We start from the raw sequence: 25,152 nt of genomic DNA, 5'->3' as shown, positions 1-25,152 counted from the left end.
AAGCTCCAGGTTCAGCAGTAGTGAGCAGCAATCACCAGAGCATCGGCATACATAACATGGTTGAGCAATAGGGAGGCATCCCTTGACCGCACCCGGGCATCGATCAGCCTCCCATTGTATCTGTACCATATGGGAATTCCTCGGGTACAGCTGTAGGGGTGTTACGGGAGGGCAAACAAACACACAAGGGGTGTTTGCGCCCGCACACGTAAGGGTGTCTACATCCACGTCCGTAACGGTTAGCCCTGGGGGGCTGGGGTGGCGCTGCGATCCCGCAGAGCCCCAACCCTCGGGGGGGAATTACTATATAAGGCGGGGAGCCGGTGGGCTCGGGGTCGAGTATCACAGCTTAACCAGTGAAGAGTGAAGACCAGCAGGATAGGCCCTGGGACTCCCCTGGCTCGCTGTCCTTCTAAGGACCGACCAGGGCAAGCCAGCGGCGCGGCCCTGAGAGCCCAGAGCCGATGCTCTTGTAAGAGCCGGTCTGGTTGGCTAAGGGTGCCGAGATCCTAGCTTGGCCAGAGCCGGATCAGCTAGCCTCCCCTAGCTCTCTAGTGGAGGACCTGAGAGCAGACTAGCCGGGCTAACGCTAGGGGTGTCTCCCTGTTAGATGGGTGAAGGGGCCGTTACCCCTTCAAGTATTGTGTTCTGCCCTTTGGTTGAATAAATAAGTGTGCCTCCGACTACGTCGTCTCCGTCTCACTGAGAACCCACTACAACTGGTGTCGAAGTGGTCTTAACAAGAAACGAAATGGACACGGGACGGACGACTCGTACCCAGGAACCAGAGGAGGAAGACAGCTTGGGAGAGGCGGTGCAAGAAATCGCCGAGGACGAATCTGAGCAGCCGCTGCCGAGGCCACCAACAGCGCGGCAGCCGGAGGAGTGCGGGACGTCGGCTGATGAACTGCGGGTGGCTCACTCCCATCTGGCGGAGCTGCTGTATGCTGCAGCCGCCACACAGGAGCAAATAACTCGCCTTGGGCTGGGAGGAGCGGCGCGGCGCGAAGACGAACAACGCTCGACCGAAACTTCCACCATAACAACGGGCCTAGGATTCGTAATTGCCGCCACAAGTACAGTAGGGGCCATGGGAGGGGCCCCAGCACATCACGCAGACGACGGGGGCCAACCAGCGATCGCCACATCATCCTCGAGGGCTGGTCGCTGCTGCTACCAATCAGCGGCCGCCATGTCATCAGGAACGGATGACTGTACCGAGCGCCAAGCCACAGCCAGCATGTCACCAGCGGTGCGACCGCCGAGGGAGTCCGCCATTACTCCCGACACTGTCAATAAGGGCGGGACCGGTGGCCGGCGATCGTCGGGGGCGGAGCCGACATTCCAACAGCGCTTGCCGGTCCTGCAGGAGTTTGTGTTGGACGGCGGCGACTGGAGAGCGTTCGAGCGTCGTTTCCTCGCCCACCCACCAAGAAATGTCTGGGTGGACGGACGAAGAGGCGCTACGTGCTCTCCCGGCGACGCTGGACAGCGACGTCCTCGCCACTCTTACTACGACGCCGAAATCGGCACACTCCACCCTCAAGTCGGCGCTCCAACTTCTGGCCACAGTTTACGGGCTGCCTTCGGACTGCCGCCAGCTGTTCTACGAGCGCCAGAGAGGCGCCAAGGAATCGCCACTCACGTATCGTACAGCTCTTCTGGCGTTGGCAAAGGCGGCCTTCCCGCGTATGGACGAAGAGGGAGTGGACGCGATGGTGGCCGAGAATATCCTGTTGTTGACGGAAGACTTGAATATCATTATCCTGGCGCAAGACGACCCGGACATGTCTTCCTTGCGGGCTGTGAAACACATCCACACAAACTTGCTGTCCCAACGAAGAAAGGCTAACAAGGCGGCCGCAGGACACACCGTGGCGGCGACCACCTCCGCATCGGAGGAGCTATGGTCGGCACTTCACCGTCCGTACAGATCATGCGGCGTTGGAGTATGCCTTGCGCGTTGAACAACCATCGGGGCATTCAAGACTTTGATTTGAAACAACATATCGAAAGGGTATTTGCCACACTAATGCTGATGCTCTGTCGCGCCTGCCGCCCACTTCGGAATGCGCCTGTCTCCTGGGTTCGGGGCGCTGCAAATCTCCAAGTGACGACCACGATCCGGTCCTGGCTGCCGTCGCCGACACGCCTTTGATTGTTGGGCCTATTGCGAAAGAAGGGAGGGATTCCTTACTGGGATTGTCCGTTGCGGAGTGGGGGCGCCTCCAAATTGAGGACGCTACCCTCCTGGCGCTGCGGCGTCACGCAGGGGAATCCAGTCAGGGATTGTCGGGTGTTGACTCATGGGGATTGTATCAGGGTCTCCTCATGCATTGGGATGGGACGATCCGCCGCCACAGGCTGGTGGTGCCTTCCACCTTGAGGGGTAAGGCTGTGTGGGCTGCTCATGAGCGTCTCCTGCACCTAGGCACCCACAAAACCCTTGCCATGCTCCAGCCTAATTTCTTTTGGCCGGGCATGGCAAGGGATGTGGACGATCTTCTGAGATCTTGTACTAAGTGTGCTCAACGGAAGCCACCAGAGAGGGGGGCCAGTCCGCCGCTTCAATCTATTTCGGCCACCCGGGTTAATGAGCTCGTTGCACTCGATATTTTGGGCCTGTTTCCTTTTATGCCTAATAAGTACCTACTGGTTGGCGTTGAATATTTCACGCGATGGCCTATGGCTTGGCCCCTCGCCAACCAGTCGGCAGCAGCCATTGCCGAGGCTTTTGTCCAGGGCTATGTCCTCGACAAGGGCGCTCCGGAACGGCCTGGGTAATAAGAAAATTCGTACCTCCCCATACCACCCACAAACGGATGGGATGGTAGAACGTCTACATAGGACCATTACGTCCATGTTATCTCACCAAGTGTCTGAGTCCCAAACCGATTGGGACCTTCAGATCCCAGGGGTTCTGGCAGCCTACAGAATGGCTCCTCACGCGGCTACCAGATTCTCACCATTTTTTTTTTATGTATGGCCGCGAGATTGATCCGCCTGTTGCGGCCCAGCTGCGAGGTTCCACATCACATGCTAAGTCTAAACTGGCTGACCATATAAAATTTAATATCCTGAAATTGGCTGAGGCACGGGAGGCGGCCATTAAAAACTCAGACTCTCGCCAGAAGGTGAACGAAAGGTTGAGGTTGCGCCAGTCGCACACGCACGCATGGAACCCGGGCGACAGCGTGGCTACACTGTCCCCAGGTATCATTGGCTACCTCGTCTAAACTGTTGTGACCATGGAGGGGCCCCGTGAAAATTGTGCAGGTCTTGCGGCCCCAATGTGTCCGCATTAAGTGGGGAAAGCGCCGGTGGTTCGTACACCCCTCACGGTTGAAGCTGTTCTTTGCACCACATGCTCCTTCTCTACATGACAATGGCTGAACATGTGATGGGTTCACTGATTTCCGGAGGGCGACTTTGCCACCTGCCTCTGATCCGCCACTAACTGTTCCACCTTCAGGTGTCCAGAGATTGACGCCTTCTCAACCGCCAACCTCCCCCGGGGGGGTCAGCGGATGCTCGTCCGAGAAGACGGACGGTCGCACGGCCGAACTGTTGACACCCACCACCGGGCCGACCGGGGTTGCCCCTTGTGATGGACCCGCTGCAAGAACTCGTGCCAAAACGCACCACCTTTTGTGAGGCTGGTCTCTTGTGCGGTCCTTGCTGCGGTCAAGGGGAATCCGTCGGGGTGGGGAGTCATGTATTGTATATATGTTGGTTTCATGGGATGGGGTATTTCTTGGGGGTACGTCGTTTTTTTTTTTATATGTGTTGTTCTTATTGTTGTTGTTGTTGTTGTTATTAATGCGAGGCACACACGGTTTTGGGGGGTTTCGTCTTTTATTGTTGGATTTTGTTGCAGCCAGGACGGCTGCAGACTGTACAGGGGGGGGGGGGGGGTGATGTAGGGGTGCTACGGGAGGGCAAACAAACACACAAGGGGTGTTTGCGCCCGCACACGTAAGGGTGTCTACATCCACGTCCGTAACGGTTAGCCCTGGGGGGCTGGGATGGCGCTGTGATCCCCCAGAGCCCCAACCCTCGTGGGGGATTACTATATAAGGCGGGGAGCCGGTGGGCTCGGGGTCGAGTATCACAGCTTAACCAGCGAAGAGCGAAGACCAGCAGGATAGGCCCTGGGACTCCCCTGGCTCGCTGTCCTTCTAAGGACCGACCAGGGCAAGCCAGCGGCGCGGCCCTAAGAGCCCAGAGCCGATGCTCTTGTAAGAGCCGGTCTGGTTGGCTAAGGGTGCCGAGATCCTAGCTTGGCCAGAGCCGGATCAGCTAGCCTCCCCTAGCTCTCTAGTGGAGGACCTGGGAGCAGACTAGCCAGGCTAGCGCTAGGGGTGTCTCCCTGTTAGACGGGTGAAGGGGCCGTTACCCCTTCAAGTATTGTGTTCTGCCCTTTGGTTGAATAAATAAGTGTGCCTCCGACTACGTCGTCTCCATCTCACTGATAACCCACTACACAGCCATTGAAGGCTTCACAAACTACATGGTCAAAAGATATGTTAGATAATGTGGAGCCAGAGGACATCCCTGTCACACCCCAAGGTGTAGAGGGAATGGCTCTGACTGACGGCCACCTAGTTTGACGCGGGGCCACTCACCATCATGAAGGTCCTTAAAGATCGTGAGCAAAGTGTGAGGGACTCAGAAAGCATGAAGAACAACCCAGAGGCCAGGTCTACTGATGGTATCATAGGCCTTGAACAGGTCAATAAAGCACATACATTCACTCACACGCACACATGGACCTACAGACACACAAAGAAATGGACTTACACTGACTGACATGGAGCCATGCACACAAAGCGACTAACACAGACGCCCATAGACTGACACACACAGACATATCGACTCACAAACACAAACACATGGACGTACACACACACACACATATGGACTCACACACGCATAGACATGCACTTTAGATACACACACATGGAGTTACACACACATATATCGACGTACACACATACAGCGACTCACACACACACATCGACTCACACACAGACATAGGTGGACTCACACACACATTGACGTAAACACACATGTACTTACACACACACATATCGACTAAGACACACCCACATGGACTTACACACACATAGACATATGGAGTGTGACACACAGACATCCACTTTAGATACACACACATGGATGAACACACACACATCGACTGACACATAGACACACAAACGCACATTGACTTACACACTGAGATGGAGCCATGCACACACATCCACTCACACACACGCATTAACTTAGACACACACACATCGAGTGAAACACACACGTATGGACTTACACACACATGTGGACTAACACACACAGCGACTGATACGCACACAAATGGACTGACACACACACACAAACACTTGTACGTACACACACACACATGGGGCGTTGTCCATTTGAAAAAGACAGACACACACATGGACTTACACACAGACATCGACCCACACACGTAGAAACCCATCGACTTACACGCACACAAACACATGGACTCACACACACAGACATCCACTTTAGGGACACACATGTAGTTTCTGCATACGAACATTATAATTGTAATATTAGGCAACTTAGTAGTTTCATAATAGTTAACAATAAACCTCAGTTCTTAGCGAAAGATGCAATAAAAGTGAACTTTACATTGGCGTGGTTACGCCTCGTCCCGAGCAGAGCCTGCGGCCTCGCCTAGATTGGCAAGCCGGAGGAGGTGAGACATTGCCAGGCTGCGGGCTGGGCCGCTACCCCCCCCCCCCCACCATCCCCCCGCCCGAGGCAGAATAATACTATGTAAGCGCTTTAATAATCTTAAATTAAAATCTAAGAACTTTATAGCAGTAACTGCACGCATTGGGGTGAGGGTGGGGGGAAGAGGACATCACACTGTGAAGAGAAATCGGCAGCGTGATGTGTATATTTATTCCATGTAAAACGCGTAAAATTAAATGACCCCCGTGAGCTGTAGCGAACGCGCATCACTTGGCAGGGTCCGCCCCCCCCCAGGCAATTGTCGTGAGTTGATACGGTCGATGTCGCGCAAGAAGTAAATAATTAAAATAAGAATGCCACTAAATCGTTAATTAAACGACTTAAATGTTTAGGGACGTATTCCCACCGCGGGGCTTGGGGCGTGCAGGCTGGCAAAATTTACCGGTCTAAAACCCCACCGTCCGAGAGCCAAATCCCCCGCGAGCGCGCGCGGAGACTTTTATATATAAAAGAAGAAAGATTAACCCCTCCTGCCTGGGTTCTTCGCGTTTGGTAGGCGCACAGTGATGACATCACCTTACTCGATGTAAGACCGGAAACGGCAAAACTTCTTCACAATTCTAACATGTGCCTGACGATGCTGGTTGTTGTAATTACCAGCATCATTAACTCAAATGGTAAATATTGTTTGTGGGTTTTGTCTACATAATGCCACCTGATTGGCTGTGTCGAGTGGAGGTGGGTTTACGACACATTTCCATATATGCGATCTAACCCAAAACAACTTTAACGTGAACAGGGAGAGGGGGTAATAGATTTTAATCAATGACTACAACCTACATTTTTTTTTTACTTTTACCAGGTGAGGCCCACTGTAGCTGTTTTTCAGAAGCCACCTGGTTATCAGAACTGACAGCTCAACGAAGCGGCTTATTATGTGGAAATTTATAGCAGTGTAGTGTCGTGTAGAATCACTCAGTCGGACACGTTGTTTCAAGTCACCTGCTTACACTTTATTACTCTTATCTCTGTCTATACGGTCACTTTGTTAACCAACTTCCCCTATCTACTTTACACCTCGCTGACCTGCCTGCGGCAGCTCTTCCTCTCAGCAGCTCCGTGTGCAGTGCGCACCGCGTATTTTACCACACTACAGCAGTAACTAAATACTCCAAATGCGTGACGTTGATGCTAAATGTGGAGGGAAAAACCGGAGGACCCGGAAAATTATCCACCATGACCACGGGGAAAGAGAGATACACGCAGATTCCACAGACACAACAGGCATCGTCAGGGTCGGGATCGAACCCACGACTTCCTGTATACCAGGTGTGATAGTTAACATCTTACCACCGCAGCTACTATGATCGCCCGGTCCGTAACGAGGTGAGACTACTGTACCTCACTGACAATGGAGTAGCAATTACCAAGGCATTGTTCGTGATCGCGTGGGTGTTCAACACGAGGTTCTAGATTGAAAACTAATTTATTTAGAACTGTTTTCTGTTCAATTTGTTGTCCTTCCCCCGCACCTCCGACTATCACGGTTGGCTATGTACGGTGCGAAAAAAGTTAAACATAAACACACATACAAGGGTAATCAGGATGTTGTCTACAGCAAGAGATACAAACCTGGACTCTTGGCGTACAAGTAACATTGCTCCAGTGTTGTCAGCATCACATACACATTCATTTCGCGAGATTTGGTGAGAGAGGTGTTTCATTGTATTCTGCTTTGATGTTAATTAAATACCCTCCTGAAAATTGTCATCTCCTTCGGTGGCCAATCTTGTCACCAATACAAAAAACAAGCTACTCAGCCTCACTACAAATTTTCCCAGTGACTTCCATTTCCCCTGTACCGTATGTTGACCTTCTTTCGCACCGTACGTAGCCAACTGCGCTAATTAGATGTGCTGGGGAAAGGGAACAAATGATCACCGACACCTTTGAGAAAGGACAGGCATGATCACAGAGGGACTCAGAGAGAGTTATTCTCAACATCACGCGATCAGAGAGACCGGGGGCAGGTACCCGTCCAGGCATCCAGTGAAAGCCGTCGTGGCCTTGAAGCCCAGGATGCTGAAGATGGGAATGGAGGCGAATAGCGATGTGGCGCTGTTGATGCACGCGATGGTCACAGCATCCCTCTCGCAGTCGTTTCTGTCCCACAAAGACGAGGGACAGGAACGGGGGTGAGCATTGCACCTGGGACTTGCACATCCGACGTTTGATTCAAATGTGAAACAGGTGAGTGAAAAAAAACCTCACCACGACAGAGGAAAGCAAAGAAACGTTCTACTCTGTAAATTTGTAAAGCTGTAACTCTGTAATGCTGTACCTCTATGACGCTGTAACTCTGTAACGCTGTAACGACATAACTGTAACGTTGTAAATCTGTATCGCTCTAGCTCTGTGAGGCTGTAACTGTGTAACGCTGTAAGGTTGTAACTCTGTAACGCAGCAACTCTGTTAATGCTGTAACTCTCTAACACTATAATGCTGTAACTCTATGACGTTGTAATTCTGTAACGTTGTAACTCTGTAACTCTGAAACGCTGTAACTCTGTAATGCTGTAACTCTAACGCTTTAACGCTGTAACTCTATAACGCTGTAATTCTGTAATGTTGTAACGCTGTAACACTTTAACGCCGTAACTTTTAAATGCTGTAACTTTGTATTGCTGTAACTCTCTAACGCTGTAACTCTCGAACGCTGTAACTTTGTAATGATGTAACTCTGTAACGCTGTAACTCTGTAATGCTGCAAATTTGTAATGGTGTAACTCTGTAACGCTGTAACTCTGTAATGCTGTAACTCTGTAACGTTGCAACTCTGTAAGGCTGTAATTTTGTAAGGTTGTAACTCTTTAATGCTGTAACTGTAACTATGTAACTCTGTAAGGTTGTAACGCTGTAACTCCGTAATGCTGTAACGCTGTAATTCTGTAACGCTGTAACTCTCAAACACTGTAACACTGTAACTCTGTAACCAGGCTACAGTCTAGATTATAGACTGCCAGTACACTCACCCAGCTTAATAACCATTGCTACAGTCTACATTATAGACTGCCAGTACACTCACCAAACTTAATAACCAGGCTACAGTCCACATTATAGACTGCCAGTACACTCACTCCGATGAAGAACCAGGCTACAGTCTACATTAGTGGGTTTTTTAATTCTTATTTTAATTTGTATTATTTTTTATTAACTTTATTTTTATTATAATTTTTCTATCTACGTGACTTTACCGAAAGAACCAAAGAATATGAATTCCTGCAGTTACGGAAGTTTTAAGACAAAATTTAACCGCCTCTACAGGGAGGGTTTCCACATAACCATAATATCTTTTAACAAACTCCGAGACAAGAAAGCTCATCTGATCGAGTCACTCACATTTCTGAAGAGATTCCGCGACTCTAAGTTAATACCAATCTTATTTACACTGACTTCTGCTGCCGTCACATCTTCCAATGCCCAACGAATTTTGTTCAGGGCTAGCTTGGCCCTGATCTCAGAGAGAATTAGACTGCTCCGACTGAACTAGATCATGTAGATGTAGGGGTGTCAGGGGAAGGATTCCCACCAATAGGAGGGTTAGTGGGAGGGGTGATCGAGGGGATATAAGGGGAGAACAGGCGGGAAGAGGGGGCCTTTGGCGGGAACGAGATTGGGACGGCTGGGGACAGGTGTGGATGGGAGAATAGGATTAAAAGACGACACCCCTGCAATCTTGTGTCGGCTCTCCTTTACATCTGGTGGCAGCGGTGGGATCTACAATGGCTACAAAGAAGAATCCCCGTGGAAAAGAGCCAAGAGAAGAGGAAGCAGGGGCCGGGGATCCTTCCCATCCCGGGCAACAAGGGGGCCTGCTATCAGAAGCAGCAGCAGGGGGCCCGGATCGCCTGGAGGACCCTATGGAGGACCGCATGGCCCGCATGGAGAGGGCACTCCAGGAGCTACTGCAGAGGCTCCCTATGGGGGGCCCACCAGCACCGGGACCCCCACCCCCACGCGTACTACGGGAGGAGAGGCCACGGGACCCGGAGGCCGACCAGCCGGCCGGGCAGGAGCCGCAACCAACCTTGTCACGCCAGTCGCCGCCGCTCCCGCCAAAACCCCCAGGGCTAAACACCCAACACGGAGAGCAGGTGGCAGGACGGCCGCGTCGGCTGGGGCCCGTCGACAAGTTCGTGGCCGAGGAAGAAGATTGGGAGGGGTTTGTCCGCCGATTCGAGGCTGCCTTCCACGCTCTCGAGTGGACAGATGAAGAGGCACTACGAGCGCTGCCATCTGTTCTGGGCGAAGAGGCACTCTCCTCTTACACCTCCCTTCCCTCGCACAGCAAGACCATGCTACAGGCGGCCTACGAGGCTTTGGGGGAGATCTATTGCCCGGCGGAAGGAGCCTTTAAACGATTCCAGGACCGCCAGCGAGGGGCTAGAGAATCCCCTTTAGCCTACAGGGGTGCGCTGCTCGTGTTGGCGAGGAGGGCTTTCCCTCGCCTGGCTGAAGAAGCGCTCGAGGACCTCGTGGTCGAGCACCTCATCTCCTACGCTTGCCGCGCTGGCGTTGTAATGCCCATGATGACGCCGGAGGAACGCACCTCGCTGTGGGCTGCCTGGACCATCCAAGCCCACGAGCAGGTCATGGGCCGGGCGCCACCCGTGGGCAGGGTGGCTGGCGCGGCGGGGGCGAACAGCAGAGCCGTTGCCGCGGCGCTACTGGGTCCAGCGACACCAACCGCCGAACCTGCACCGTCGCCACAGGCTGCCTGTGGGGCAGCTGGGAACGGACCCCCGACGTCTGAGCCGGAGCCATCGCTGCGGGAGGTGTACGCGGCGATCCGGGGACTGGCGGAGTAGAGGGACCAGGGGCGCGACCAGCCGCCGCGTCGCTGGCAGCCGCCTCTACAACATCGCGCCGAGCCCCCCGACGGAACGCCCCGTGGGTCTGCCACCATTGTGGTCGAGAGGGGCATGTGGCGAGGGGGTGCCGCACGGAGCCGGAGGCCACCAACGCCACCTGGAACCCGCCGGGCCGAACACCGACAGGATCCAGGCGAGTGACGCCGTCCCGCCCGGCCTCTCGGTCGGGCCGAGCAATTACAACCCCGACGCCGCGAACTCACCGGGAGTCTCCTCGGGGTGGGCGCCATCGGTGTCGTTTCCCAGTCCCCACTGTCCTGGTCGGGGGAAGGGGATCGCGCCGGCGATAGCGCCGGGGCCGGTGATCGCGTCGCGACCAGAAGTGGCGTCGCGACCTGGAGTGGCGTCGCAAACGGACGTGACGTTGCATCCGGAAGTGACGTCGCGGCCGAAAGTGGTGTCACGGATCGCGCCGGGAATTGCGCCGGGGCCGTGGACCCCGCCAGGAATCGCGCCGGGGCCGGGGACCGCGTCGGGGATCGCGCCGAGGCCGGGGACCGCGCCGGGAATCGCGCCGAGGCTGGGAGGGACGTCGCGGGCGGAAGTGACGTTGCGGGCGGAGGTGACGTCGCGGGCGGAAGTGACGTCGCGGGCGGACGTGGCGTCGCGGGCCAAAGTGACGTCGCGGCCGGGGGGTGGCGTCGCGGCCGGCGGTGACGTCGCGGCCAGCAGTGACATCGCGGCCATCAGTGGCGTCGCGGCCGGGCGTGGCGTCACGGGCGGGCGTGACGTCGCGGGCGGGCGTGGTTTCACGGGCGGGCGTGGTTTCGCGGGCGGGCGTGACGTCGCGGGCGGGCGTGACGTCACCAGTTACCTGCGACGCCGGCGAGTTGCCAGGGGCAACGGCCCTTGTGCTGAGGCAGCACACAAAATTGACATTGCCCCCTGGAGCAGTTCCACGGCCCGCCTCACCACCGCTTTGCGGCAGAGCGAGACAGAACCAGGGGGACCACGCCCCCGTGACAAAGGAAAGGGAGGGGAGAAGGGAGGGGCTCACGGGAAGGCCCACCCCCCAGTCCCCACCGCCCCCTACAATGGGGGGGCCCCCCCCCACACCACAAGGGGGGCCCATCCTACGTCACCAAGGGGGAGCAATTTGCACCACATAGAGAGACCAGCCCGCAACCCAGGGGGAAGCCCACACTATGTAACAAGGGCGTGTTCACCCTGCTGCGACGCACTCCAAAGGGAGGAACCCCATCTTCGGTCCATTCACATCCATCTCCCATCATCTCACCTTGCACCACAGGATAACGAGACGCCGCCTGGTCAGTGGCCGGACTCAGCCACACAATGGAGGAAGCTGGCAAGGCGGGTGGTAGCGGCCACGTCAGGAACCTCGGTCCTGGTCGGTGAAATCGCGGGAGTGTCGGCACGTATCTTAGTGGATACGGGGGCATCAGCCACGATCATCTCGAGCACCATGCACGAGATGCTGCCGGATAAAATCCGACCTTTAGTCCCCGTCAAGACAACGTTCATTGCAGCAAATGGAGGCAGCATGGGCTTCCTGGGCCAGGTTGAAGCCCCGATACAGATTGGGCAGCTTTCGGTAGCAGGACCCATCCTTGTCTCCGCAACGTTGCCCGTACCCTGCCTGTTGGGGACGGACTTTCTGAGGCGGATGCCAATGAAAATCGATCTGGCCAATGGGCGGGTGGAAGTCCAGGGAACGCATCTCCATTTCCTAAAGGCGGAGGGGGCCAGCCGGGGTGTACCCTACGTGCAGGCTCTGGTCAGTAAGTCTGTCTCCATTCCCCCGGCAGCCCAGATGCTAATTCCGCTGCAATATCAGTCCCCCCTCGTGACAGCCCGACCAGACTCACCCATCCTGGTGTCTCCGACGTCAGCTGCCATGGATCGCCATGCGCTGGTGGGAGCCGCAACTATTGTACAGAGGAACCAGCATCTGTTCATTCAGGTGCTGAACACCTCCGATAGAACAGCGACGGTGCAGGAGGGAACAGTTCTGGCCCACGTTAGTCCCTTGTCACTAGGAGCCCCAGGGACAGAGCCCGAGCTTGTAGGCAGCATCAGCCAGTCCGAGGACAGAGGGGCCGAATCGTGGATGGACCAGCTGGCGGGGCCTGAGCCGGGATTGCCGCCTGACCAGAAACAGCAGCTGCACTCGTTATTGCATGAGTTCTCGGACGTGTTAAGCCGGGGACCGTTCGACCTAGGGCGCACAAATCTGTCGCAGCACCACATTAACACGGGAGATGCTGCACCCCTGCGCCAAAACACATATAGAATGAGCCCAATGGAATAAGGGCACATTCAACAAGCGGTGCAGGAGATGCTGCGGGCCGACATAATTTCTCCATCCTCGAGTCCCTGGGGGGCACCGGTGGTCCTAGTCAAGAAGTCAGACGGGTCACTGAGATTCTGTGTGGACTTCCGACGCCTCAATGCCGTCACGCTGGCCGACGCATATCCCCTACCACGTATCGACGACTCATTGGATGCACTGGTGGGAGCAAAATTTTTCAGTACGCTGGATTTATTGTCCGGGTTCTGGCAGGTCCCACTAGACGCAGACTCCCGGCCTAAAACAGCGTTCCGGACACCACAGGGCCTGTTCGAGTTCAACTGCCTGCCTATGGGCCTCCAGACTGCGCCGGCAACGTTCCAACGCATAATGGAGTTGGCCTTAGCAGGCCTCCAATGGGAAACGTGCCTCATCTACCTGGATGACGTCATTGTCTTCAGCCGATAATTCGAGGAACACATTGACCGATTACGTCAGGTATTCCTGCGGTTCCGGAACGCGAACTTGAAGCTCAAGCCGTCGAAGTGCCACCTTATGCAGTCGTCGGTACGCTACTTGGGCCACGTCGTCAGTGAGTCTGGAGTGGCTACAGACCCGGAAAAGATGGCCTGCGTGAGGGCCTGGGCTGTTCCCACAACGGTTCCAGAGGTACGCCGGTTTGTGGGTTTCGTTTCTGGAGGAAGAGGCATTCCAGCAGCTGCGCTCACGTCTGACAGATGCACCACCATTGGCCTTTCCGGATTTTGGCCTTCCCTTTATCCTGGACACGGACGCCAGCGATGTGGGCATCGGCAGTGTTTTGTCGCAAGTCCAGCACGGTCGGGAGGTGGTTATCGCCTACGGTAGTCGCGTGCTTTCATCAGCGGAGCAGCACTACTGCGTCACACGTAGGGAACTTCTGGCAGTCGTTCACTTCGTGCAGCAATTCCGACCCTACCTGTATGGTCACAAATTTACGGTCCGCACTGACCACGCGGCCTTGCAGTATTCGCTCCGCATCGACCAGCCTTCGGGCCAGCTGGCCAGATGGATAGAGCGCCTGCAGGAGTACAGGTACCAAGTAGTGCATCGCAAAGGGACCAGACACGCCAACGCAGACGCATTGTCCCGACTGGCGCCCCAGGGCCCTTGTGCATGCACCACAGGCGGGGCACGCTGCAAGGAGGCGAGGCCGGAGGGGACGGTCATCGCTCCCGTACGCACGGCGGAGGGCGCACAGGGTGAGGTCCAGCTGATCGACCATGACCTTGGGCTGACCTTGGACGATTGGAGATGGCTACAGCTGGAGGAAGCCCCACTGCGAACGCTACGTGCCTCAGCAGAGGCTGGGGGGGAGGAGTACATCGTATGGGAGGACCTCCTCATGCGATGGGACCCGACAGGGCGCCAGCGATGCCTGGTAGTTCTGGAGTTGCTGCGTCAACAATTGGTACACGGTCGCCAGCTGCTGCACCTGGCGGGGCGGAAGACACTGTACACATTACTTTTGGCAAGGTATGACTGCTGACGTGCATCGATGGGTCGCTACCTGTGTCGAATGTGCGCGGCGAAAGCCGCCACCCCGGGTAAGCCGGGCGCCCCTACAGCCCATCACGGTGACCAGGGTCAACGAATTGGTTGCGTTGGACATCCTGGGACCAATGCCGGTCACGCCACGGGGAAATAAATACCTGTTGGTCGGAGTCGAGTACTGCACGAGGTGGCCGATGGCGTGGGCCCTCCCGGACCAAACGGCACAGACCATCGCCGATGCCTTCGTGGGAGGCTATGTCCTTGATAAGGGGGCACCGGAGCGGTTGTTCACGGATCAGGGCAAGAATTTCTCCTCACAGCTGTTGAAGGACGTCTGCTCTATCCTGGGCATTAAAAAGGTCCGAACATCTCCGTATCATCCCCAGACCAATGGGATGGTAGAGCGGCTTAACCGCACCATAGCGGCCATGCTGTCCCAAGTGGTGGACGAAAACCATTCCGACTGGGACCTCCACATTCCCTCGGTCTTAGCGGCATACAGGGTGGCCCCGCACGCGGCGACGGGGTTCTCGCCGTTTTTCCTGATGTACGGACGGGATCCTGTTCCGCCTATTGAGGTGCAGCTGACGGACATTCCCGCAAGAGCCGACGCATGGCCGAAGGCACTAAAGACCTCCCTCATTTATTTGAGAGAGGCCCGCCAAGCAGCCGAGGCCGCATCGGCCACGAGCCAAGAGAGTAATGTATGGATACGGGAGAGGACAGTGACAGCCAAGCCCTTTAAAGTCGGGGACCAGGCATGGCTACACTGTCCTCAGGTGCCGGTTGGCCTCTCACCAAAGCTGCACCGACCCTGGAAAGGGCCGGTCGAGGTCATTAAAGCACTCCGACCGCAGTGCATCCAGATCCAACTGGGTAAGCGACGATGATTTGTACACCCCACCCGCCTTAAGCCACACATCTCTCCACCGTCATCTTCACCAACATCACCACCAACATCACTGCCAACATCATCATCATCATCCATACCCAGGCCAAGGTCGCCGACCACCACGCGCCGACCGGCAGGGGGTTCGGTGCCCTGTGTTCCCTTGTCACCTACAGCACCCCATGTGAGGCCTGATGGAGCGGCGGCACGAGCGGGGACCGGAGAGACAGTGGCGCCAGGCAAGGCGACACCGGCACCACCGAACCAGGGACCGCGACGAGAGGGCTTTCGAAGGAGGGGGCCGCCACGGTCATCTGCTGCCTGTGGATGTCCGGGCTGTTACGGGACGCTGGCTGGAGATCTGGGCAGGCCGCGCAATTGATTTTGTTGTGTTATATTGCATTGTATGGTTGTGGGGGGGTTAAGGGCTGTCGTCACTGTCAGTGGGGGGAGGCATGGGGAGACTTAAATGGTCCATGGGGGAGGCAGAACCGAGGACGGTTTTTTTTCTCCGGGGGGGGGGGTGATGTAGGGGTGTTAGGGGAAGGATTCCCACCAATAGGAGGGTTAGTGGGAGGGGTGATCGAGGGGATATAAGGGGAGAACAGGCGGGAAGAGGGGGCCTTTGGCGGGAACGAGATTGGGACGGCTGGGGACAGGTGTGGATGGGAGAAAAGGATTAAAAGACGAAACCCCTGCAATCTTGTGTCGGCTCTCCTTTACATAGACAAGACACTCTTGATATAACACTTAACATTGACAGAAAAAATGCCTACATTTGATTGGGAACATGTAGATAACATGACTGCTTCATCATCTGCTACAATGTCAGCTAAATGTAAAGATAACCTGATTTCCATGTTCAACTTCCTTTCCAAGAAGAAACCAGATCATCATGTTAAAAAGTTATACGTTGACAAGGTTGTTATTAATCTGAGTAATAGTCCATTTTCCAATAGTCTAAAGTCGGTTTTGGCTAAAGGGTTGAACTTCGCAGTGGATGTCATTATTGCCCATGTCGATGTACCTCTTAAGGGTGTGGGACACATCCCTGCAGACGTGACAAGATTTGAAATAGCTGCAACCCTCAAAAGCGCTAAGATAACAGTCAGTAACATCAGTAAGGATGAGCATTTTGCATTATTTAAATTGAAAAAGAGGGATAAGATCGTCATCCTCTCAACCGACAAGGGAAATGCCACGGTCATGGCCAAAACCGTGTACAATAACAAAGTTAAGGACCTACTTAATGATGGTAGCTACACAAAAATTAAAAGAGATCCAACCGACAGCCTCGTTACAAAAACGAACCGTATAATCACTGATTCAGCTTCATTAATTGAACAGACCAAACGGTTTTCCTTAAAACCTTCTGCTGCTAGAACACCCAGATTATATAGCATGCCAAAAATCCATAAAGAAGGTACACCCCTTCGTCCCATGGTCTCCACCATTGGCTCACCCACCTATAAACTGGCCCGATATCTATCTGAGACCTTGCAGCCATTCACTGGTAAGACAATCTCTTCTGTACTTAACTCAGCTCACCTGGTATCATCAATTAAAGACATATCACTGTCCCCAGGTGATTTTCTCGTTAGTTTAGATGTAGTTTCCTTATTCACCAAGGTTCCTGTGCCCGATACCATTGCAATCAATGAAAATTTGGTCCAACAAGGATTGAATGCTGATGTACCGGACCTGGTGAGACACTGCCTCACCAATACATACTTCACCTGGAATGGAACATTATACAAACAAACTGAAGGCACCCCAATGGGTTCTCCCTTATCTCTGGTTGTAGACAATATTTTAATGGAAAAATTTGAGACGGACGCCATCTAGGCATCCACTCTACGCCCGTCGTTGTGGAAGAGGTACGTGGATGACACGTTTGTCATCTGGCCACATGGCCGAGTGGCTCTGAACCAATTCCTCAATCACATAAATTCCATACACCCAGTCATCAAATTCACCATGGAGGTAGAAAAAATGGCATGCTACCTTTCTTGGATATCCTAATCAAAAAGAGACCTGTCTACAGGAAAGTAACCCATACTGACGCCTACCTAAAACCTGATTCCCACCACCATCCATCCCAGAATTATTCCCTCATCAAAACGCTACACCAAAGAGCCCAATGTATCTCCGACCATGAACACCTAACCAGTGAACTCAAACACGTATACCAAGCTCTCAAGGCGAATGGATATTCTGACTACACAATCTGCAAAGCCATTACCCCAACCGTGAGGAAGGAGCCATCTGAGGATACAATCAAAACCATCACCTTGCCATACATAGCAGGGGTAACTAAAAATATTTCCAAAATCATGAACACAAGATCCAGGTCCGAATTAACACAGTACGTAAAATGTGTGATCTGATCCCATCTGTGAAGGACAAGATTCCTGACATGCAATATCCCGGTGTCTACAAACTAAGCTGTATCTGCGGCAGTAGTTACATTTGGGAATCTAAGCGACATGTTCGTGAGCATAAGGCAGATTTGAAACAAGGTAGGATCAATACTTCTGCCGTGGCTGATTATTATTTTAATGCGGCTGGCTAACGCGAAATTTATTTCTCTAAGACGATGGTACTTTGCAAGCCTACTGGCTATCAACAAAGATTGGTTCATGAAGCCATCCATATATACAGACACAATTTCAACCGAGAGGATGGTTATAAGCTCAGCAATCATTGAAAATATGTCATCAACCACTTTGGGTCATGACTTGATTTGTGTTTTCTTGTCAACCTCCACCGTCAGCAGTGTGGGTGTGTGGAGCAAGGTGCAATGGTTGCCTGGCAGCCCTTTGATTGGTGTAGACCTACTCGTTTTCTCCTACATTAACATTAGCTGCCCAGCCCATGCTGCTGACACATTTGGGCTACGCCTATCTCTAAACATTTATAAACAGTCTGCCTTTAGAGGCTAACCCCCCTTTTCCTGATGACCGCTTGTGTTGCGATCGAAACGTCGTGGTTTTTGTTTTTATTCATATTTTATCTTTATTACTGAAACAACCATAAAAAGTCTACATTATAGACTGCGAGTGCGCTCACTCAGTTTAATAACCATTGCTACAGTCTACATTATAGACTGCCAGTACACTCACCAAGGTTAAGAACCAGGCTACAGTCTACATTATAGAGTGCCAGTACACTCACTAAAACTTAGTAACCAGGCTACAGTCCACGTTATAGACTGCCAGTACACTCACTCCGATTCAGAACCAGGCTACAGTCTACATTAGTGTTATTTTGTTTTTATTGTTTTATTCACTTCATTTTTATGATCTTTCTATCTACGTGACTTTACCGAAATAACCAAAGAATCTGTATTGCTGTAACACTGTAATTCAAAAACTCTGTAAAACTTGAACGCTGTAACTCTGAAGTCCCCTCCCTTCAGGATTCGCTCTCATGAATAAAGGGAGAGAGATGACGACTGAGCGGCATCAGGAGGAGGATCCACATGCGGGAAGGAAGGCAGCAGCAGTCATGCAGTTAGGAGCCAACGACCAACCTTTGCCCAAGCTGTGACATCCTATACATATGAAGGTGTTATCGAACAACCCTTTCCTGGTCTGATGATGTACGTGTACATAATCATCTAAACGAAACCAGAAAATAAACATTAATACAAATTAACTTTATCGGTACCAAGGCTCCCATAAGGCCATGCGGGAGGACGTGTGGCACAGTTTGGCGCCAGCTATAGTAGAGTGTGGCCGTCGTGTCGCTACAGTTCTCTGCTGAGTACGCTGTCTTTAAAAATAACGACACTACGCCTCTAATTTTAATAGAACTGCTTTTTGTTTTTAGATTGTTGTCCGTCCCGCACCTTCGATTAGCATGGTTGGCTACGTACGGTGTGAATGAAGTTTAACATATGTACATGCAACATATATATGTAACTAGGAGAGTTTGTGTCTCCTGTGTGAGACCACGTGACATCGTGCAACTCTGTGGATCTCCTGTGTGTCTCCTGTGTGAGTCTACGGGTCTCACTGCGAGCCTTTATGAGAGTGTGAGTCTCTGAGCAACTCTGTCGGTCTCCCGGGGTGAGTGTTCGAGTCTCTGAGAGAGTCTGTGGGGGTCTCAGTGCGAGGCTGTGGGTCTGTATGTGAGCCTGCACTCTATGGGGTTGTAGCTGGAGAACGCCATCATTCCTCCAAAGCCGAGACCCAGGGAGTAGAATATCTGTGTGCTCGCATCGAGCCAGACGCGTGGGTTCTTCAGAACCTCCAACTAAGGGAGAGATGGGGAGTGGAAGAGAGACAGAGATAAATGAGGATGAACACAGCTTAGAAGGTGATCGATGCCCTGGTTTCGGTCAACCAAATTACCTACGGTGATAATATTTCGTTTGACACGCAAACTGCATCTCAAAATTTTTTAGGAGACACAGACAATATATTTGTCTCTGTGTAACTTCATGGGTATCTGTGTGTCTGTGGTTCTTTGTGTTAGTCTATGGGTTATGTGAGTCTATGGGTCCCTGTGTGAGTGTATTAGTCCTTGTGTAAGGTTATAGGTTTCTGTGCAACTCTATGGGTCTCAGTGTGAATTTATGGGTCTTATTCAAATTTGCAACATGGTGCTGGCAACGAAAGGGTCTACTATTCTTGCGAATTAGGTAATGGGATCTCGAATAGCCCCTGTGAATGAAGTAGAGGCTCCCACAAGGGGGAGGACGTGTGGCAGAGTTTGGCGCCAGCTATCGTAGAGTGTGGGGGTTGTGTCGCTACAGTTTGATACGGTGAATAGAATGTCTTTAAAAACAACGGTGCTACGGTGAACGGGACACCCACCCTGCAACTTGGAGTTGTCTCAGAAAGGGTTCATACAGACGGACTACTTGCTATAATATGAAGAGTCTAGCACAGGACAAACTACTCGCTATAACGCGAGGAGTCTAGCACGTGACGAACTACTCGCTATAACAAAAGGAGTCTATCTCATGACAGACTACTCGCTATAATGCAAGGAGTCTAGAATTTGACAGACTACTCCCTATACCTCGAGGAGTCTAGCGCTTGACGGACTACTCACTATAACGAGAGCAGTTTAGTGTGTGATGGACTATTTGCCATAATGTGAGGAATCTAGTGTGTAATGGACTACTCTCTTTAACGAGAGGAGTATAGCATGTGACGGACTACTGGCTATAATGCGAGGAGTCTAGCATGTGTAGTGACATGGGAGGGGAGGGGCTGCTGGGGGGCTCTGGGACCCTGGGCGGCCCAAGCGCTTGGGCCCCTTGGCGCTGGGTTCCCAGGCGGCCCAGACGCTTAAGCCTCTTGGCGCCAGGCGTTGGGTTCCCGGGCGGCCCAGGCGCTTAAGCCCCTTGGCGTCACCAACGGGGGGGGGGGGGGGGGGGGCTGTGTGTGCTCTGTGGGATATCTGGGGGCGCACACGGCCCCACCCCTCGTTGGGAACTAGGCATAAAAGGGGAGCTCCCTGGACGATCAGGGCCAGTTGTGAGGGGCAGTTGTAGCTCAAGACCCAAGACCCAAGACCAGCCATCTGAGAACCCTGGGACGCTGTGAGGGCCAGTGGTGGGACTCTGGAACTCCCGACTCTACGACCTTGTGAGGGCGAGTTCCAGAGCGTAGCCAGAGTAGTGTATCTAGGCTGTGTACCTAGGCTGTGTACCTAGGCTGTAACAGAGTATCAGGACTGTTGGAGAGTTGGAGTGTTGGAGTGTTGGAGTGTTGGATTGTAATAAAGAAGTTACCTCTACAAGTGTCTCCGGAACCCGTTACACGTGACAGACTGCTCGCTATAATGTCAGGAGTCTAGACTGTGATGGACTATTTGCTATAACACGAGGAGTCTATGGAGTGGTGGATTGCTCGCTATAGCGCGAGGAAATTGGTGTCTGACGAACTACTCTATAATGTGAGGAGCATAGCGTGTGATGGACGACCCGCGATAACGCGAGGAGTCTAGCATGTTATGGACTGCTCGCTATAACACGAGGAGTCTAGCGCATGACAGATTATTCACTATAACGTGAGGAGTCTAGCACGTGACGGACTACTCACTACAATGAGAGCAGTCTAGTGCGTGACAGACTATTTGCCACAAAACGAGGAGTCTAGTGCATGACGGACAACTTGCTAGAATGTGGCGAGTCTAGCTTGTGACGGACTACTCGCTATAATGCAAGGAGACGAGTGAGTGACAGACTACACGCTATAACGCAAAAAGTTTAGCATGTGACAGAATGCTCGCTATAATGCAAGGAGTCTAGCGTGTGACGGACTACTCGCTATAATGAGAGCAGTCTAGCGTGTGATGGTCTATTTGCCCTAACGAGAGGATTCTTGCATGTGACGGACTACTCGCGATAACACAAGGAGCCTAGCACGTGATGGATTGCTCGCTATAACGTGTGGAGTCTAACGCGTGACTGACTACTCGCCATGACATGAGTCTAGCTCATGACAGATTACTCCCTTAAAGATGAGGAGCCTAGCATGTGACAAGACTACTCACTATAATGCAAGGAGTCTAGCGTGTGACGGGCTGCTCACTATAACGTGAGGAGTCTAGCTTGTGACGGCCTGCTCGCTATAACACGAGGAGTCTATCTTCTTGGTTCTTTCGGTAAAGTCACGTAGAAGGGAAGTAATAAAATAATAAAAATAAAACATAATAAAATAATTCTCACGACGTTTCGGCCACAATGCAAGCAGCCGTCCTCAGGTGAAGAATGAAACACAATTATTTTATTATGTTTTATTATTATTTTATTACTTACCTTCTACGTGACTTTACCGAAAGAACCAAGAAGATGAATCCCTGCAGTCACGAAAGCTTTAAAACGAGGAGTCTAGCTTGTGACGGCCTGCTCGCTATAACATGAGGAGTCTAGCTTGTGACTGACTACTCCCTATAAAGCAAGGAGTCTAGCTCGTAATAGACTACTTTTCTGAGAGGCTTGGGTGTTGGCAGCGTTCTTTTGTAATGGTTGGAACTGGTACTGTAGTTTTGTCGTACTGGTAATTATCAATCTTTACTTTGTTTGGCAATATTACCCTCAATAACTTATGCATCAGTGCACATTGCAATGAAACGGGAACGGTGCAGTGTTGTATATGTCGGATTATGAAATTTTGATAAAAATAATTAAAATCAATACAATTTTAAAAAATGCGTAAAGCGCATACATTATGTTAATGTGTGTAATTATATGCATAAATTATGATAATCACTGAGATAATCGTAGTAATTTATGCGAATGCTTGCGATTATGTTAATGTGTGCAATTATGATAATTAGGCTTAGCTTCGTTATCCAGAGTTGTATCAATCAGGATAAAATGATTATCTTTGATTAACCATTTATTGATTATCCTAGTGTGCTTATGTTGTGTTATGTTAGGTCTCCAAGTTCATATCTCATCGCAGGTAACAGTTCTTATGAATAAGACAGTTTTGCATGGACTGGGAAAGAAGCACTCGAACACTTGGTGTTAAGCAATTTTAATTCTAAACAAACATATGACCTCTAAGATGCAAAGGCAAAAGTATATGTCATTAGATTAATCGGCAAGATTATGCAATTAACGAAAATAAATGACTAAAACATTCTTATTCATGTAACTCGACGGCAGCAACTGCTTTGCACGATCAGTTAATATTGAACGCACCATCTTGAAATGGCAACCCTTTTTGAAACGCAAAGATAACTTTTTGAAAGTCTTATTCGTGTGCGTGTTGTATGTGCGTTGTATTGTTCCCTTGATAATTAATATTTTAAGTAGAGGCAGGGCGCTGTGTCGGAGCTTGTGGGGTGGGGGAGGATACAACCAGTGGCCAGAGATTCCTTCTCGCTTGGGCGTGGCCGCAGCGAGCCCGTGCTGCTCCCTCACTCGGGCGTGTCTCTGCTCGTGCGCTCTCTCTCTCCACTGCTCGATGACGAGTTGGCACGACGCTCGCCGACGTGGTGCGCAATGATTCCGTCGTCGCTACTGGACGTCTTGTCTGTTCTCACTGGGTGTTGGTCGGTGTGTGTGTATCAAACACACGGCGCATTCGATGGCGCTTTCTCTCTCTTGGTGGCAGCTCCAGGCTTCTCCATTGCTGGATGATTGTTGAGTCGGCACGATGCTCGCCTTCGGCGGTGTGCGATGATATCGTCGTCGCTCTCTCCTTGATCGCTGCCAACTTCACATGGACACTCGCCCTTACTGGCTGTGTTGGCTCAGGCTCTGGACGACGCGGCTGTGCGCGCTCACCGGCTTGGAGTGCTCTGGCGATGAACGATGGCTCGTGTTGCTCATCCGCTGCTGCTCGTCCTTTTCGATGCTCACTTGGTCGACGCTTGGCGATTTCCGCCCTTCCTACAGGTTGATTGCTGGTTGTCATTCGTCACTCTCTCTTCTCCGTGCTTTCCTTTGTTCGTGCAGCTGCCAGCTTCACTTGCACTTAACCACACCTCAACACTTCGTTCTGCGAGAAGCGACACCTGCCATCGGTATCGGTGTTTGCTCCCTCACGACGCTCCGCCAGCCGGAGCACGGCTGAAACCCAGCCTCGATCCAGGTTGAACTCAGACTTCTGCGACTCGAACGACCCCTCCTCGTTCCATCTCTCTTCGAGGCACGATCCGCCCCAGCTCCCTTGCGAGCCCCGTCGCAACGCCGCGTCGCAAGCCGAGTTGCAAGACTGAGCGCGACTCGAACCAGACTGCTCATTCGTGATGTGCGCTTGTGCTTAAACTAAAAAACGTGAACCCCTCCCCTCTGCGCATCTCTTGCGAGAGAAACAACAACTGAAAAACAGACGTCCCAGCTATGCCAGCACAGACCCCCCCCCCTCGCGACCCTTTGACCCCTCCTCCCTCTGAGTGGGTCATTCCGAGGCCAGACCCCCAATACGTATTCAGGCTGGTATGTGTTTGTGCCAAATCGTTGGAAGACAAAGGTGGCCGAGGAGATTTATGCAATACATTTATGTGGTCCTGTGTGTTACATTTATTCTTGATATTTCTTATGAGTATCCCTCGGTCTTAGTATCTCGTGGTTATTATTCGGTCTATGTTTAATGAATATTCGTAATGATCCTCGTTACATCATTATTTTGAGGGCTTTGCCAAGTTTGGTTATGCGTTTGTCTCCAGGGAATGGTGTTTTATTCTGAGTTATATTTTAATGTCCTGAGGTTAAGTGTAACAAAGTTTCCACTTAAGCTTTCTGGAATTCGTATTCTTTAGTTTTTAGGAAGGTCATGTAGATAGAAACATACAATACAAAATAATATATAAGCGGTGAATACGAGTAATATAAGGGAATATCTAATAACAAGCCCCTATTGTTTGCTGGTTAATTATTTTTGTTAAGTTTCTACTTTTCGTAAAGGAAAACGTTAAAGAAAACGCGAGTTACAATAGTTGTTTTTCTCTGCTCTGCACCTTATCCGTGCATCTCCAGACGTCTTGGGAAGGTTAGGCCATCGACCTTTTGTCCATCTGGATGTCTCTGACCTTTCTGTGCTCTGAAATCTTGCCACTTAATGGCCCTCCCCGTTTCACAGATTCCTGGTGTGCTTGTGTAGTGGTGGTATTGACGTGCGCCGACTGTGACAGTGATGGATCACGGGGCGGCGCGGGGTGCGGGGTTGGGCACGCGTTGTGGGCGTGGTGTGGACGCGCGCGCCGGGAGTGACAGATGACGGGGCGGCGCGGAGTGAGTGGTGAGGCACGATGAGATGTGGGAAAAGAGGATCGTAGCCAGCGCGTGGCGATTGGTCGAATAAGTGGGGGCTCGCAGCGACGTCCGCAGGTGGGGTATAAAG

General features: G+C 52.2%; 1 protein-coding gene across 2 annotated transcripts in view; it reads right to left on the bottom strand.

Annotated features, from left to right (window-relative positions):
- Positions 1-25,152, bottom strand: part of LOC144730297 (sodium-dependent neutral amino acid transporter B(0)AT1-like) — a 164,893-nt gene that overhangs the window by 28,068 nt on the left and 111,673 nt on the right. For both annotated transcript variants that reach the window (XM_078610997.1, XM_078611006.1), the window contains 2 exons: positions 19,485-19,597; positions 7,774-7,902 (listed from right to left, as the gene is read on the bottom strand). In XM_078610997.1, coding sequence (XP_078467123.1) covers positions 7,774-7,902; positions 19,485-19,597 — 242 coding nt within the window. The remainder of the gene's footprint in view (positions 1-7,773; positions 7,903-19,484; positions 19,598-25,152) is intronic.

The sequence above is a fragment of the Lampetra planeri genome, chromosome 2, assembly GCF_965212315.1.
Source record: "Lampetra planeri chromosome 2, kcLamPlan1.2.h2, whole genome shotgun sequence".
In the NCBI taxonomy this organism is placed as follows: domain Eukaryota; kingdom Metazoa; phylum Chordata; class Hyperoartia; order Petromyzontiformes; family Petromyzontidae; genus Lampetra; species Lampetra planeri.
The sequence above is the reverse complement of the archived record's forward strand: the minus strand, read 5'-3'. Positions and strand labels throughout refer to the sequence as shown.